The 15,050-nt window shown below is 50.3% G+C and overlaps 1 protein-coding gene across 1 annotated transcript in view; it reads left to right on the top strand.

Moving 5' to 3' along the window:
- FAM192A (family with sequence similarity 192 member A) overlaps nucleotides 1-15,050 on the top strand; it is a 536,729-nt gene that overhangs the window by 447,941 nt on the left and 73,738 nt on the right. Inside the window, exon 6 of the mRNA XM_030203727.1 lies at nucleotides 2,163-2,227. Within this exon, the coding sequence (XP_030059587.1) occupies nucleotides 2,163-2,227 (65 nt within the window). The remainder of the gene's footprint in view (nucleotides 1-2,162; nucleotides 2,228-15,050) is intronic.

Here is a 15,050-nt window from a genome sequence, read left to right as displayed (position 1 = left end):
TTCCATCCAGGATCTGTCCCCCCTCTCTCTTCCCCCTCTTTTCAGCCCCCAGTTCCAGTCCCCTTCATCCACCACATGCCTTGCATCCCCCCCTTTCAGCCCCAGACCCATTGTCCCACCTGCCCCAGGCATGGACCCATTTTCCCTCCTGCCCCCTTGTCAGACCCCAGTTCCAGCTTCAGACCCCTTCTCCCATCTGAGCACTCCCCTCCCCCCCAATCCCCTTCTCCCCTCTCTGAGCACCCATCTGAGCTCCCCCACCCCTCCCCAGTCCCCTTCTCCCCTCCTTGATGCTCTCCCACCCTCCCTAATCCCCTTTAAGCACCCCTCTGAGCTCCCCCACCCCTCCCCAATCCCCTTCGTCCCTCTCTGAGCTCGCCCACCCTCCCTTCCCCCCTTTAAGCACCCCTCTGAGGTCCCCCACCCCTCCCCAATCCCCTTCTCCCCTCTCTGAGCTCCCCACCCTCCCTAATCCCCTTTAAGCACCCCTCTGAGCTCCCCCACCCTTCCCCAATCCCCTTCTCCCCTCTCTGAGCTCCCCCACCCTCCCTAATCCCCTTTAAGCACCCCTCTGAGGTCCCCCACCCCTCCCCAATCCCCTTCTCCCCTCCTTGATGCTCTCCCACCCTCTCTAATCCCCTTTAAGCACCCCTCTGAGCGCCCCCACCCCTCCCCAATCCCCTTCTCCCCTCCTTGATGCTCTCCCACCCTCCCTAATCCCCTTTAAGCACCCCTCTGAGCGCCCCCACCCCTCCCCAATCCCCTTCTCCCCTCTGAGTCCCCCCCCCCCGACCCGACCCGAGATCCGTTCTCCTACCCTGTCCTGCTTTAAAAAAAAATTTTCAAAGCGCTGGAAAGTGGCAGGCAGCGCGCCTCGCGTCTGCCCTGCTAGTAAAGAAGATCTCGCTGAAGTCGTCCTTCCCACATTGAGTCCCGCCCCCCTCTGAGGCAACTTCCTATTACCGCAAGGGCGGGCGGGACTCAGTGTGGGACGGACGACGACATCAGCGAGATCTTCTTTACTAGCAGGGCAGACGCGAGGCGCGCTGCCTGCCACTCTCGGGCGCTTCAAAAAAAAAAATTTAAAGGCGGAGCAGCGGGAGCGGAGCACCCCCCCACCCGATGACACCCGGGGCGGACAGCCCCCACCACCCCGCCCTTGCTACGCCACTGGATGACGGCAGAAAAAGACCTGCACGGTCCATCCAGTCTGCCCAACAAGATAACTCATATTTGCTGCTTTTTGTGTATACCCTACTTTGATTTGTACCTGTGCTCTTCAGGGCACAGATCGTATAAGTCTGCCCAGCACTATCCTCACCTTCCAACCACCAGCCCTGCCTCCCAACCACCGGCTCTGGCACAGACCGTACAAGTCTGTCCAGCACTATCCCTGCCTCCCAACCACCAGACTCGCTGCCCACCACCGGCTCTGGCACAGACCGTATAAGTCTGCCCAGCACTATCCCCGCCTCTCAACCACCAGCCCCGCCTCCCGATCTTGACTAAGCTCCTGAGGATCCATTCCTTCGGCACAGGATTCCTTTATGAGATCAGAAATACAGTTCCACCAAGAATTCCATAGAAAAGTTCCAGTGTATAAAAAGACTCACTTCTGAGTCGAAGATAACTTAACAGTGTCCAAATGAGGTAGTTGGATTCCTTTCTGTGAAGAACGCGACTCTCGTAAGGGAGAATACTTAAACAATTTCTTAGAAAAATATTCAGGACGTCCTAAATTCAAGGCTTTAAAAACAAAGCATAGCACTTTAAATTCCATCCGTTCTGAGACTGGTAACCAATATAATTCATACAAAATTGGAGTGATGTGATCTGATCTTTTGGCTCAAGTTATCAGCCTTGCAGCTGTGCTTTGTACCAATTGCAACTGTTGTAAACTGGCTTTACTGTAGCCAATCAATAATGAATTACAGTAGTTTAACCTATTGGTAACAAAATCATGAAGTGATTTAAACTGCTGACTCTAGCAGCCTTGTGGGCAACCAGAGGCCCTGTGCAGTCAGAAAAGAATAAACCATAGGGCTGATTGGGAAATGTTTCACTGGGTGACAGCTAATATTTTTTGTAAATGTTCTGTGAATGTCAGTTGGAAAGGAATTTTAATTTATATGTAGAGATATCCACTTTTTTATTTCTTTCAGCTCAGAGAGCTCAAATAGAGGGAAGAAACTGAAACTTGATCCTGACCATGACAGAAAGCATAAAGGTAAGGAATGATATCTGTTTATTACACGTGTGGTATACATCTCACAACCAGAAGGGGAATATGTCTTTTGAAGCTGGGTTTTATTTGTTTAAAGCCTGGTTATCAAGCTGTAGAAAAGTGAAATATATTCTGGGGCTATTTGCCTACTATATTTTAGGGTTGCATGTGATCTGCAGTTAACTCCGCTATTAATAATTAACCTGCCTCCCTCCACCCCTGCCTGCAGGAACGGTTGGTCCGTCATCTCTTCCCCCCACCTCCCAAAATCACCAGGGGCTCTCTCTTCCCTCTTTTTCCCTCCCAACCCAATCCAGTTTACTTTTGCAGGAAGTCTTCGCCCTGCTGCTCTAGCAGCAGCTATATCAAAAAGCTGCTGGTGGCCTGCACCGGGTCTTTTCCTTTGACCCGTCATACCCCCTTCTCATGCACCTTCCTGTTCATAAGGGGGCGGGATGGGCCAGAGGGAAAGGCCCGATGCAGGCCGCAGGCAGCCTTTTGATAGGACTGCCGCTGGTGCTGCAGATCAAAGACTTCCTGCAAAGAGAAACAGGGTTGAGTTGGGAGGAAAGGGAAGGGGGGAGGGAGCTGCTGACTGACTGTGCATACGGGGAGGGAGGAATTGAAAGAATTGTGGGGGGGGGGCAGAGAGGGTGGAATTGAAAATCTCGTGGGGGGGTGGTAGAACCGCAGGCGGGGCCAAAAGGGTAGGGAGAGATGTTGACCTGTGGGGGGGGAGGAGGCTAATCAAGGGAGAGAAGGATGGAGGGAAGGAGAGATGTTGGGCTCAGAGAGAGAGAAAGAGAGAGTGATAGAGATAATGGACCTAGGGTGGAGGGAGAAAAAGAGAGGGGTGTTGGACTCGGTGGGGGGGGGGGGGGCGTTGTTGGGAGAGAGATAATGGACCCAGGGGTAGAAGGTAGGAAGGGAGAAAGAGCGGACCTGGAGGCGGGAGAAAGGAAAATATTGGGCCTTTAATTAGTGGTATAATCACACAAGAGGGGAGGGGCTTTGGAGACCTGGGGCCCCCACTTTGTGCTCAGGCTCCCTCCAAAGCTGCAGTACCTGTTCAATGGCTGGTGGGGTAGCTGAAGTCCCACCAGCCGAAGAAATGCGCTGCCTGAGTTACTCACTTCCTCCTTGTGCAGCCCTAGGAGCGAGGAAGTCAGTGAGGTGCCTGCAGCCACCAACTCTTTCTTACCTCCTAGGAGCTTGTCTAGTCTCTCTCAACTGTTACGTGCTTGCTTGAAGTACACTTTCCTATCCAATATTGTAGTTTTCTTTCCTATGTTTGATTATATGTTTGTTGATTTTTTTAATTATTGTTCACTTTTTTGAATTCTAGTTAGCAAAGGTGGTATAGAAAGTCTGACTAAATAAAAATAAATAAATAAACACTTGCCTTCCCCAAGCATGCTCAGTTCATGCATGAATTGAGCATGCTCCAGGAGTGCCGTCATCGGCGGCTGGAGGCACCCCGATGTCTTCCTCACTCCTGAGGCAGCAAGAGGAGGAAAGGGGCTGCTTTGGCAGTGCATTTCTTTGACCAGCAGGGCTTCAGCATCCCCACCAGCAAAGGTATAATATCTAATTTTGGGGGAGGGGGGAGAGGAAATGCGTACCCCCCCCCCCCCCCCATGGCCTGCTAGCTACGCCCTGCCTTTAATTGCAAGATTAAAATGTTTAATCACGCAATTAACATTTTTAGTTGACATGTACTCCTACTATATTTATCTAAATAATACAATATAATCACTCTCTTTGATTTTAAACTTTAAAATAGGAGTAGGTGCAGAATTTCCCTATGGAGAACAACAAGAGTGCACCATAATTAGGGTTTCTGATTTTTTAGTAATTTTATCTTAGCAAATCAAGGGGAGCTCCAAACTAAGGCAATGCATTTTTCTTGCTGCTGCCAATATTTGTGACAACACAGCAGGGCCATGATTGTATCTATAAAAGTCAGCAGTTGAAAGAATTAGATGCTGCCAGCAGCTTCTCTTGGGTTCTGCTAATAACCAAATGAAAATCCCTGAAAACCAGAAGCCCGTCCCATAAGGCAGTAGATCATTCTCTTCCTCCCCTAGCTTGCCCTCCACAACACCCTTCACCTCCTCATCAGCTTATCTCCTGTTCCCAACACTCTTGTTCCACCTCAAACACGTGTGTGCAGCCTCTCCCAGTTTGTTTGTATTCCAGCTTGTTTCTCCCCTAACATATTTTCCTTCCTTGCACACTCTTCCCCTCCTCCAGTTCATCCCTTAGTCTCTCTCCCCATAAGTTTATCACTTGCTCTCTCATCTCCCACCTGCCTCTCTGGGCTATCATTCACTACCAGCTCGTTGGCTCACATTGCAATGAACATGCAAATGCATGCTGATGAGGTCAGTCCCTATTCCTCCCCAATGCACAGAGGACAGCGCACCAAACAAGGGCACTCTTCCTGCTGCAAACCCTATGCCAGCTCTGAGGTGGCAGAAGGGGCATAAATGCAGAGGCATTGCTATAACATAGCAGTGTTAATATATATGCATATTTATACAAGTGAGAAACAATATGCGTGTGATTCATTATAGTTCTGTATCATTTTCTTACGCCTCTACTGTATGGTATATAAAGCAGGAATCTGCAACTTGTGCACAGTAAGTGCTTCCGCCTCTACAGGTTTCTGTTCTATGCAACTATACAAGAAAATAGATAAGCAACCATGATTAAACTTAAAGCTCTTACTGGAAATCTATATTCAGTGGATAGTACTTCAGGGCATAAATGCAGAAGCATCGCTATAACTCATAAAACCTCTCCCCGAAATGGTTAGAGGAGGTTATACCTTCCAGTCAAGTGCAGAGTTGGAAACTGGCACCTCTTCCTCATCATTCCCTCCTTCCCCTCTAGCATTCTGGGCATGTGCTTAAGAGCTATGCTAAACACACAACTCTCAAGCATATATGGCAGACAATATCCTCCTGCTGAACTCCCTAATGCTCAACGCTATGAGCACGCCTACATTTGCATCTCATTAGCGTTGAGCATCAGGGAGTTCTGAGGCGCTGATCTGGCGCTATTTCTCCTGTGCTGTTTAGAGACAGCGCTGGAGTTCTGAGTATCAGGGAGTGTCTTGCAAAAGCGTTGTAGGAATTTAGGCACTTTATGTCTTACACTGTAGTGCAGGAAGTTTTTTTTTTTTTCCTTCCTTCTGTTGGCTTATAATGCTGACTGTATATGTTGCTGTGCTCGTGTTAGCTGGCTGTTCATGAGTTCTGCATAGAAAAAGGTTGATACTGTGCTGAGGTGAAATTCTTTGCAAATTCTGTAATGTACAGTACAGAATTTACCTGTGAGTAGCAATTGTACCATCAAATTAAATCTGCCTGTTAAATTAAACAATCATTAAGATTGTTCTTTTGTTTTCCTTTGTTTAAAGAAGGACTACCATGAGGCATTAAGTAGCTGTGTAATTTATAAAAATTGAAGGTGCCAAATATCCAGGCTACAGCGGACTGCTTTGACACTCTGGCTGTGGATGCACAAAAAAAAAGGGGGGGATCAACATGCTTCTTATGTTTCAACGTGTTTTATTATTGAAAACAGTTTACAAATACAAAGAGAACCAAAGACATTCTTACACCTATAAAATGCAGTTAATTCTATTCCCATGAAAGATTAAATGCAGCGAGCTGTTTCCAAGTTTTTCTTTTTCCTTCTTATCCTTCCTTTTTCACTTCCTTCACCTTAAATATGCTTCTCTTACCCTGGCCCTTTCTTTTCATTACATAACATATAAACATTTCACCTATAATAACAGCTCAATTACATTTCACTAATTTACATCTCTAATCCATCAGGAGCACTCCTTGACCAATTGGTGCTTCTTTATTTATGATATTAGCACATTCATGAAAGAGTCAAAGAACTAATCGTGAACTATTCACTTGTCTGTCCTCAGGAATCAAAAGTATCTTAGTATTAACCAGATATAGGTTCCGTCTTCAAGAAAATTTCCTTTCATACTTCTACTAACAGTTTTTATATGTAACAAATCATTTACGTCAGGCACTTCCCATGTAGAACAAACTATGTCTACCTCTCGAGCACACTCTCTTATGAAACAGTAATTTTTCATCATTCATTTATCTGGTGATCATGCCTTTCCCTCCTCCACCCATCTCACAGCCGGCCTCGAGTCATTAAATCTTATGACTACAGTGTGCCTACCCTAATCAACAACTTCATTATGCTACCTATCCCGGCAAGTCTCTTCATTCTTATAGTACATTCCTACTTTTAGAAAACTTTTAAACATTGGAACTCTTCTCCCCTCTTACTCTAACCCTTTTCTCCCACCCTCTTCCCCACCACCCCCACTTAATCTTCCCCTCTTTCCCCCCCCCCCCCCCCCACCCCCCACCCCAGAGCACTGCTCTTTATCTCTCATTTTCTTCTATCTGCCCCAAGGAAGCCGATTCAGGATTTGACTTCGTGCCCATGGTGAAATTTTGTTTAAATAAGCCTCCCATACTTCGAAAAACCTCCGCTGCCTCCCCGGAGACCCACCTGCTCCTTTAGACTCCCAGGACATCAACTCATGAAGTTTATTCCTCCAGTGCCAGAAGGAAGGCGGGCGATCCTGAGTCCAATAAAGTAAGATGCATTTCCTTCCAAATATGCAGGCCTTTCCCAGAAACCATTTTTCACCCTTTGATCTTACTGGCCATAGACCCGGTGCACTGAATATAGCTCTCTCAAAAGTTACTATAACCCTTCTCTCTAGCACCCCTTCCAAAAATCGGCCAATCGCCCTCCAAAACGAGGAGATCAACCTACATTGCCACATGCTTCCAACCTTCTACATTTTCTACAGTTCTGCGACTCTGTTACCCCCGCGTGAAAGGCTTGTCTCTGAGAGAAATATGCTCTATGTATTGTCCGAAAATGACATTCCTGTAGTTCCGCGCTATGTATTATTATTATTATTATTTCTCCGAGGACAAGCAGGCTGCTTGTTCTCACTGATGGGTGACGTCCACGGCAGCCCCTCCAATCGGAAACTTCACTAGCAAAGGCCTTTGCTAGTCCTCGCGCGCCCATGCGCACCCATCTTCCCGCCCGAACCGGCTCGTGTTCGTCAGTCTTCTTTTGTCCGCGCTCGGTACGGTCGTGTTTTCGCCGTGTCGGGCCCCACAAAGTCGACCTCGCGCGTTCGTCGTGTTGTTTCAAAAAAAAAAAAAAACCATTCTGTGTGGAAAAAGACTCTTTGGTCTTTTTTCCCCCCGCTATTTTCAGCTTTTTCGCCCCGGTAAGTTTTCTTTCGTCATCGGGGTAGGCCGCTTTTAGGCCTCGGGTCGAAGTTTTCTTCCCCTTGTATTTCGGTGCCTTTTCCGCCATTTCGACTTTTGATCTCGCCGGCGTGATTTTTCCGCCCATGACATCGAAGTCTCCCAGCGGCTTCAAGAAGTGCACCCAGTGCGCCTGGGTCATCTCACTCACTGACAGGCACGCGTCGTGTCTTCAGTGCTTGGGGGCTGGGCACCGCCCGCAGGCCTGTAGTCTGTGTTCCCTTTTGCAAAAGCGGACTCAGGTAGCGAGATTGGCCCAGTGGAACGTTTTGCTCTCGGGCTCTTCGTCGGCATCGGCACCGGGGGTATCGAGTGCATCGACGTCTTCAGCGTCCAGAGCTTCATCCTCGGCCGCCAGTGCATCGAGTGCATCGAGGCATCGGCCCTCTGCATCGGCGCTGAGACATCGGACAGCTGCATCGACGTCGGTGGTACCGGGACCTCGTCGGCTGATGTCGTCGGACGGTGGTGCTTCGTCTGGAGTGCAGGTGAGGGCTGTCCATTCCCCTGCTGGTGGCGGTGAGCCTTCGGGTGGGTCTCCCCCTACCCTGAGGGCTCCTGCGGTACAGCCCCCCGAGACCGACCTCCTTCGGCCTCAGCCCAGGAAGCGATGGCTGGATTCTACGTCCTCCTCGTCGGTGCCGGGAAGCTCCGGTGACATGCTTCGTTCCAAGAAGTCGAAGAAGCATCGTCATCGGTCTCCTTCCCGTGTCGGCACCGAGAGCTCTGGGTCACCGAGGGAGTCGGCACCCAGCAGGCATCGGCACCGAGAGGACCGCTCACCCTCTGTTCAGGAGGTGTCGATGCGCTCCACTCTGGACAGCCCGGAACAGCCTCCACGCCCGGAACAGGTTCTGACGTCGACGCCTGCATCGACCTTCATGCCTTTCTCTGCAGCCGCTCTGAACGAGCTCCCAGAGATTCTGGGAGAGCTGTTGCACCCTAACCCTCCGGTACCGGCGGTGCTTGCGCCACCGGTACCGTCGAGCGTGGCGCCGGCTGGCCCATCGCCCGAGGTGAGGTCTCCGGCATCGGTGCCGCGTGCGGTACTGGCTGCCGTCGCCTCCCAGGAAGGCTCCCCGACTACGTCGGCGGAGGGAGCTTCGCCGATGCGGGCGAGGGAGTCTACCTCTTGACGCCCCCATCGTGGACGTGGCTCCACAGAGTCGAGTCGGGCGAGGTTGCAGACACAGGTCCGTGAACTTGTGTCTGACACCGAGGGTGAGGCCTCGTGGGAAGAGGAAGAAGACCCCAGATATTTCTCTAACGAGGAGTCTGAAAGTCTTCCTTCCGATCCCACTCCCTCTCCTGAGAGACAGCTTTCTCCTCCCGAGAGTCTGTCTTTTGCTTCCTTTGTCCAGGAGATGTCTACGGCCATCCCCTTCCCGGTGGTTGTGGAGGACGAGCCCAGGGCTGAAATGTTTGAACTCCTGGACTATCCTTCTCCACCTAAGGAAGCGTCCACTGTACCCATGCACCATGTCCTAAAAAAGACATTGCTGGCGAACTGGACCAAGCCTCTAACTAATCCCCACATTCCCAAGAAGATCGAGTCCCAGTACCGGATCCATGGGGACCCAGAGCTGATGCGCACTCAGTTGCCTCATGACTCTGGAGTTGTGGATCTGGCCCTAAAGAAGGCTAAGAGTTCTAGAGAGCATGCTTCGGCGCCCCCGGGCAAAGACTCTAGAACCTTAGACTCCTTTGGGAGGAAGGCCTACCATTCCTCTATGCTCGTGGCCAAAATTCAGTCCTACCAGCTCTACACGAGCATACACATGCGGAACAATGTGCGGCAGTTGGCGGGCTTGGTTGATGCGCTCCCCCCTGAGCAAGCCAAGCCTTTTCAGGAGGTGGTCAGGCAGCTGAAGGCGTGCAGAAAATTCCTGGCCAGAGGGGTGTATGACACCTTTGATGTTGCGTCCAGGGCCGCTGCTCAAGGTGTGGTGATGCGCAGGCTCTCATGGCTGCGTGCCTCCGACCTGGAGAATAGAATCCAGCAGCGGATTGCGGACTCGCCTTGCCGTGCGGATAATATTTTTGGAGAGAAAGTCAAACAGGTGGTAGAGCAGCTCCACCAGCGGGACACCGCATTCGACAAATTCTCCCGCCGGCAGCCTTCAGCCTCTACCTCTACAGGTAGAAGATTTTTTTGGGGAAGGAAGACTGTTCCCTACTCTTCTGGCAAGCGTAGGTACAATCCTCCTTCTCGACAGCCTGCGGCCCAGGCTAAGCCCCAGCGCGCTCGCTCTCGTCAGCAGCGTGCGCCTCAGCAAGGCCCCTCGGCTCCCCAGCAAAAGCAAGGGACGAGCTTTTGACTGGCTCCAGCAGAGCATAGCCGACATCCAAGTGTCAGTGCCGGGCGACCTGCCAGTCGGAGGGAGGTTGAAAGCTTTTCACCAAAGGTGGCCTCTCATAACCTCCGATCAGTGGGTTCTCCAAATAGTCCGGCAAGGATACACCCTCAATTTGGCCTCAAAACCTCCAAATTGTCCACCGGGAGCTCAGTCTTACAGCTTCCAGCACAAGCAAGTACTTGCAGAGGAACTCTCCGCCCTTCTCAGCGCCAATGCGGTCGAGCCCGTGCCATCCGGGCAAGAAGGGCTGGGATTCTATTCCAGGTACTTCCTTGTGGAAAAGAAAACAGGGGGGATGCGTCCCATCCTAGACCTAAGGGCCCTGAACAAATATCTGGTCAAAGAAAAGTTCAGGATGCTTTCCCTGGGCACCCTTCTTCCCATGATTCAGGAAAACGATTGGCTATGCTCTCTGGACTTGAAGGATGCCTACACACACATCCCGATACTGCCAGCTCACAGGCAGTATCTGCGATATCAGCTGGGCACACGTCACTTCCAGTACTGTGTGCTACTCTTTGGGCTCGCCTCTGCGCCCAGGGTGTTCACAAAGTGCTTGGCTGTAGTAGCAGCGGCACTTCGCAGGCTGGGGGTGCACGTGTTCCCATATCTCGACGATTGGCTGGTGAAGAACACATCCGAGGCAGGAGCCCTGCAGTCCATGCAGATGACTATTCGCCTCCTGGAGCTACTGGGGTTTGTGATAAATTATCCAAAGTCCCATCTTCTCCCAGTGCAGAGACTCGAATTCATAGGAGCTCTGCTGGATTCTCGGACGGCTCGCGCCTATCTCCCAGAGACGAGAGCCAACAATTTGTTGTCCCTCGTCTCGCGGGTGCGAGCGTCCCAGCAGATCACAGCTCGGCAGATGTTGAGATTGCTAGGCCACATGGCCTCCACAGTTCATGTGACTCCCATGGCCCGCCTTCACATGAGATCTGCTCAATGGACCCTAGCTTCCCAGTGGTTTCAGGCTGCTGGGGATCTAGAAGACGTAATCCACCTGTCCACGAGTTTTCTCGAATCCCTGTATTGGTGGACGATTTGGTCCAATCTGACTCTGGGACGTCCCTTCCAAATTCCTCAGCCTCAAAAAGTGCTGACCACGGATGCGTCTCTCCTGGGGTGGGGAGCTCATGTCGAGGGGCTTCACACCCAAGGAAGCTGGTCCCTCCAGGAACGCGATCTGCAGATCAATCTTCTGGAGTTACGAGCGATCTGGAACGCTCTGAAGGCTTTCAGAGATCGGCTGTCCCACCAAATTATCCAAATTCAGACACACAACCAGGTTGCCATGTACTACGTCAACAAGCAGGGGGGCACCGGATCTCGCCCCCTGTGTCAGGAAGCCGTCAGCATGTGGCTCTGGGCTCGCCGTCACGGCATGGTGCTCCAAGCCACATATCTGGCAGGCGTAAACAACAGTCTGGCCGACAGGTTGAGCAGGATTATGCAACGTCACGAGTGGTCGCTCAATTCCCGTGTAGTGCGACAGATCTTCCAGGTGTGGGGCACCCCCTTGGTAGATCTCTTCGCATCTCGAGCCAACCACAAAGTCCCTCAGTTCTGTTCCAGGCTTCAGGCCCACAGCAGACTGGCATCGGATGCCTTCCTCCTGGACTGGGGGGAGGGTCTGCTGTATGCTTATCCTCCCATACCTCTGGTGGGGAAGACTTTGTTGAAACTCAAGCAAGACCGAGGCACCATGATTCTGATTGCTCCTTTTTGGCCGCGTCAGATCTGGTTCCCTCTTCTTCTGGAGTTGTCCTCCGAAGAACCGTGGAGATTGGAGTGTTTTCCGACCCTCATCACGCAGGACGAAGGGGCGCTTCTGCATCCCAACCTCCGGTCCCTGGCTCTCACGGCCTGGATGTTGAGAGCGTAGACCTTGCCTCTTTGGGTCTGTCAGAGGGTGTCTCCCGTATCTTGCTTGCTTCCAGGAAAGATTCCACCAAGAGGAGTTACTTCTTTCTGTGGAGGAGGTTTGCCGTCTGGTGTGACAGCAAGGCCCTAGATCCTCGCTCTTGTCCTACACAGACCCTGCTTGAATACCTTCTGCACTTGTCTGAGTCTGGTCTCAAGACCAACTCCATAAGGGTTCACCTTAGTGCAATCAGTGCATACCATTACCGTGTGGAAGGTAAGCCGATCTCAGGACAGCCTTTAGTTGTTCGCTTCATGAGAGGTTTGCTTTTGTCAAAGCCCCCTGTCAAGCCTCCTACAGTGTAATGGGATCTCAATGTCGTTCTCACCCAGCTGATGAAACCTCCTTTTGAGCCACTGAATTCCTGCCATCTGAAGTACTTGACCTGGAAGGTCATTTTCTTGGTGGCAGTTACTTCAGCTCGTAGAGTGAGTGAGCTTCAGGCCCTGGTAGCCCAGGCCCCTTACACAAAATTTCATCATAACAGAGTAGTCCTCCGCACTCACCCTAAGTTCTTGCCGAAGGTTGTGTCGGAGTTCCATCTGAACCAGTCAATTGTCTTGCCAACATTCTTTCCCCGTCCTCATTCCTGCCCTGCTGAACGTCAGCTGCACACATTGGACTGCAAGAGAGCATTGGCCTTCTATCAGGAGCGGACACAGCCCAACAGACAGTCCGCCCAATTGTTTGTTTCTTTTGATCCCAATAGGAGGGGAGTGGCTGTGGGGAAACGCACCATTTCAAATTGGCTAGCAGATTGCATTTCCTTCACTTACACCCAGGCTGGGCTGGCTCTTGAGGGTCATGTCACGGCTCATAATGTTAGAGCCATGGCTGCGTCGGTAGCCCACTTGAAGTCAGCCTCTATTGAAGAAATTTGCAAAGCTGCGACGTGGTCATCTGCCCACACATTCACATCTCATTACTGCCTGCAGCAGGATACCCGACGCGACAGTCGGTTCGGGCAGTCAGTTCTTCAGAACCTGTTAGGGCTTTAGGATCCAACTCCACCCCCCGAGGGCCCTGTTTGTTCTGTTCCAGGCTGCACTCTCAGTTAGTTGGTAAATTTTTTAGGTCAATCTCAGTTATGTCCTCGCCGTTGCGAGGCCCAATTGACCATGGTTGTTGTTTTGAGTGAGCCTGGGGGCTAGGGATACCCCATCAGTGAGAACAAGCAGCCTGCTTGTCCTCGGAGAAAGCGAATGCTACATACCTGTAGAAGGTATTCTCCGAGGACAGCAGGCTGATTGTTCTCACAAACCCGCCCGCCTCCCCTTTGGAGTTGTGTCTTCCCTTGTCTTTGTCTTGCTACATACGGGACTGACGAACACGAGCCGGTTCGGGCGGGAAGACGGCCGCGCATGCGCGGTGCGCATGGGCGCGAGGACTAGCAAAGGCCTTTGCTAGTGAAGTTTCCGATTGGACGGGCTGCCGTGGACGTCACCCATCAGTGAGAACAATCAGCCTGCTGTCCTCGGAGAATACCTTCTACAGGTATGTAGCATTCGCTTTATTGCATTTGTATCCCACATTTTCCCACCTATTTGCAGGCTCAATGTGGCTTACATAGTTTTGTTATGACATTGTCATTACAGGATATCAGATACAATTAGTAACGTGCAGGGAAGAAAGAAGGAAGTGACTATAGTAAGTGTAGAAGGTGGATTTTCATAACTGGGTAGGTTGGTGAGGTGGATTATTGAGGCTTTATGTTCTCTTTGTAGGCCTTGTTGAAGAAGTGTGTCTTCAGAGATTTGCGAAAGTTAGTTATTTCGTTGATTGTTTTCAGGTCTGTAGGTAATGCATTCCATAACTGCATGCTCATGTAGGAGAAGGTAGTGGCATGCATCAGCTTGTATTTTAGACCTTTACAGCTGGGGAAGTGCAGATTGAGAAATTTGCGGGATGATCTTGTGGCGTTTCTGGGAGATAAGTCCACGAGGTTTAGCATGTAGGTCGGGGCGTCTGCTTGGATGATTTTGTGTACAATCGTGCAGATCTTGAACACAAAGCGTTCCTTAAGTGGGAGCCAGTGAAGTTTCTCTCTTAGGGGTTTAGCATTTTCATATTTAGTTTTTCCAAATATGAGTCTGGCAGCAGTATTCTGGGCTGTTTGGAGTTTTTTGATAGTCTGTTCTTTGCAGCCCACGTACAGTGCATTACAGTAGTCCAGATGACTTACTACCATTGACTGTACCAGGGTGCGGAAGATGTATCTCGGGAAGAAAGGTTTTACTCTTTTGAGTTTCCACATAGAGCGAAACATCTTTTTCGTCGTGTTTTTCACGTGGGCGTCGAGAGTGAGGTTTCGATCAATAGTAACTCCAAGAATTCTCAGGTTTTGTGAGACAGGAAGAGAACAGTATGGTGTGATTATGGTGGAGAAGTTTTTTGTGTTATGTTGTGAGGTGAGTACAAGGCATTGTGTTTTTTCTGCGTTAGGTTTAGTTGGAATGCATCCGCCCAAGTACACGTGCATGATTTTGAGGCTTCGGTTGATCTCGTTGGTGATTTCATTTAGATCATGTTTGAACGGGATGTAAATTGTGACATCGTCTGCATATATGTAGGGGTTGAGGTTTTGATAAGCTAGAAGTTTTGCTAAAGGAATCATCATTAGGTTAAATAAGGATGGTGAGAGGGGGGATCCTTGAGGGACTCCCCATTCAGGTTTCCATGGAGGTGATCGGTCCGCGTTCGTTGTTACTTGGTATGATCTTGTGGTTAGGAATCCTTTGAACCATTTGAGAACTGTGCCTCCTACTCCGAAGTATTCTAGTATGTGTAGTAGTATTCCATGATTAACCATGTCAAAGGCACTGGATATGTCGAATTGTAGGAGGAGTATGTTGTTGCCAGTTGCAACTGCTTGTTTGAATGAATTCCTTGCGGACACTAGAACAGTTTCGGTGCTGTGATTTGACCGAAATCCTGACTGAGACTCGTGCAGAATTGAGTGTTTATTTAGGTATTCAGTAAGTTGTTTCGTCACTATGCCCTCCATGAGTTTGGTTATGAGTGAGATGGATACTACTGGGTGATAATTGGTTAGGTCCATTGTGCTTTTCTTGGCATCTTTTGGCAGCGGAGTAAGTAGGATGTTTCCTTTCTCCGTGGGAAAGAGCCCATTTTGAAGCCTGTGGTTTACGTGGTTCGTGAGGTCTATTTTGAATTGTTTGGGTGCAGATCTTATTAGACTAATAGGGCAA

The sequence above is a fragment of the Microcaecilia unicolor genome, chromosome 5, assembly GCF_901765095.1.
Source record: "Microcaecilia unicolor chromosome 5, aMicUni1.1, whole genome shotgun sequence".
NCBI lineage: Eukaryota > Metazoa > Chordata > Amphibia > Gymnophiona > Siphonopidae > Microcaecilia > Microcaecilia unicolor.
This window is presented reverse-complemented; position numbering and strand designations above follow the sequence as displayed.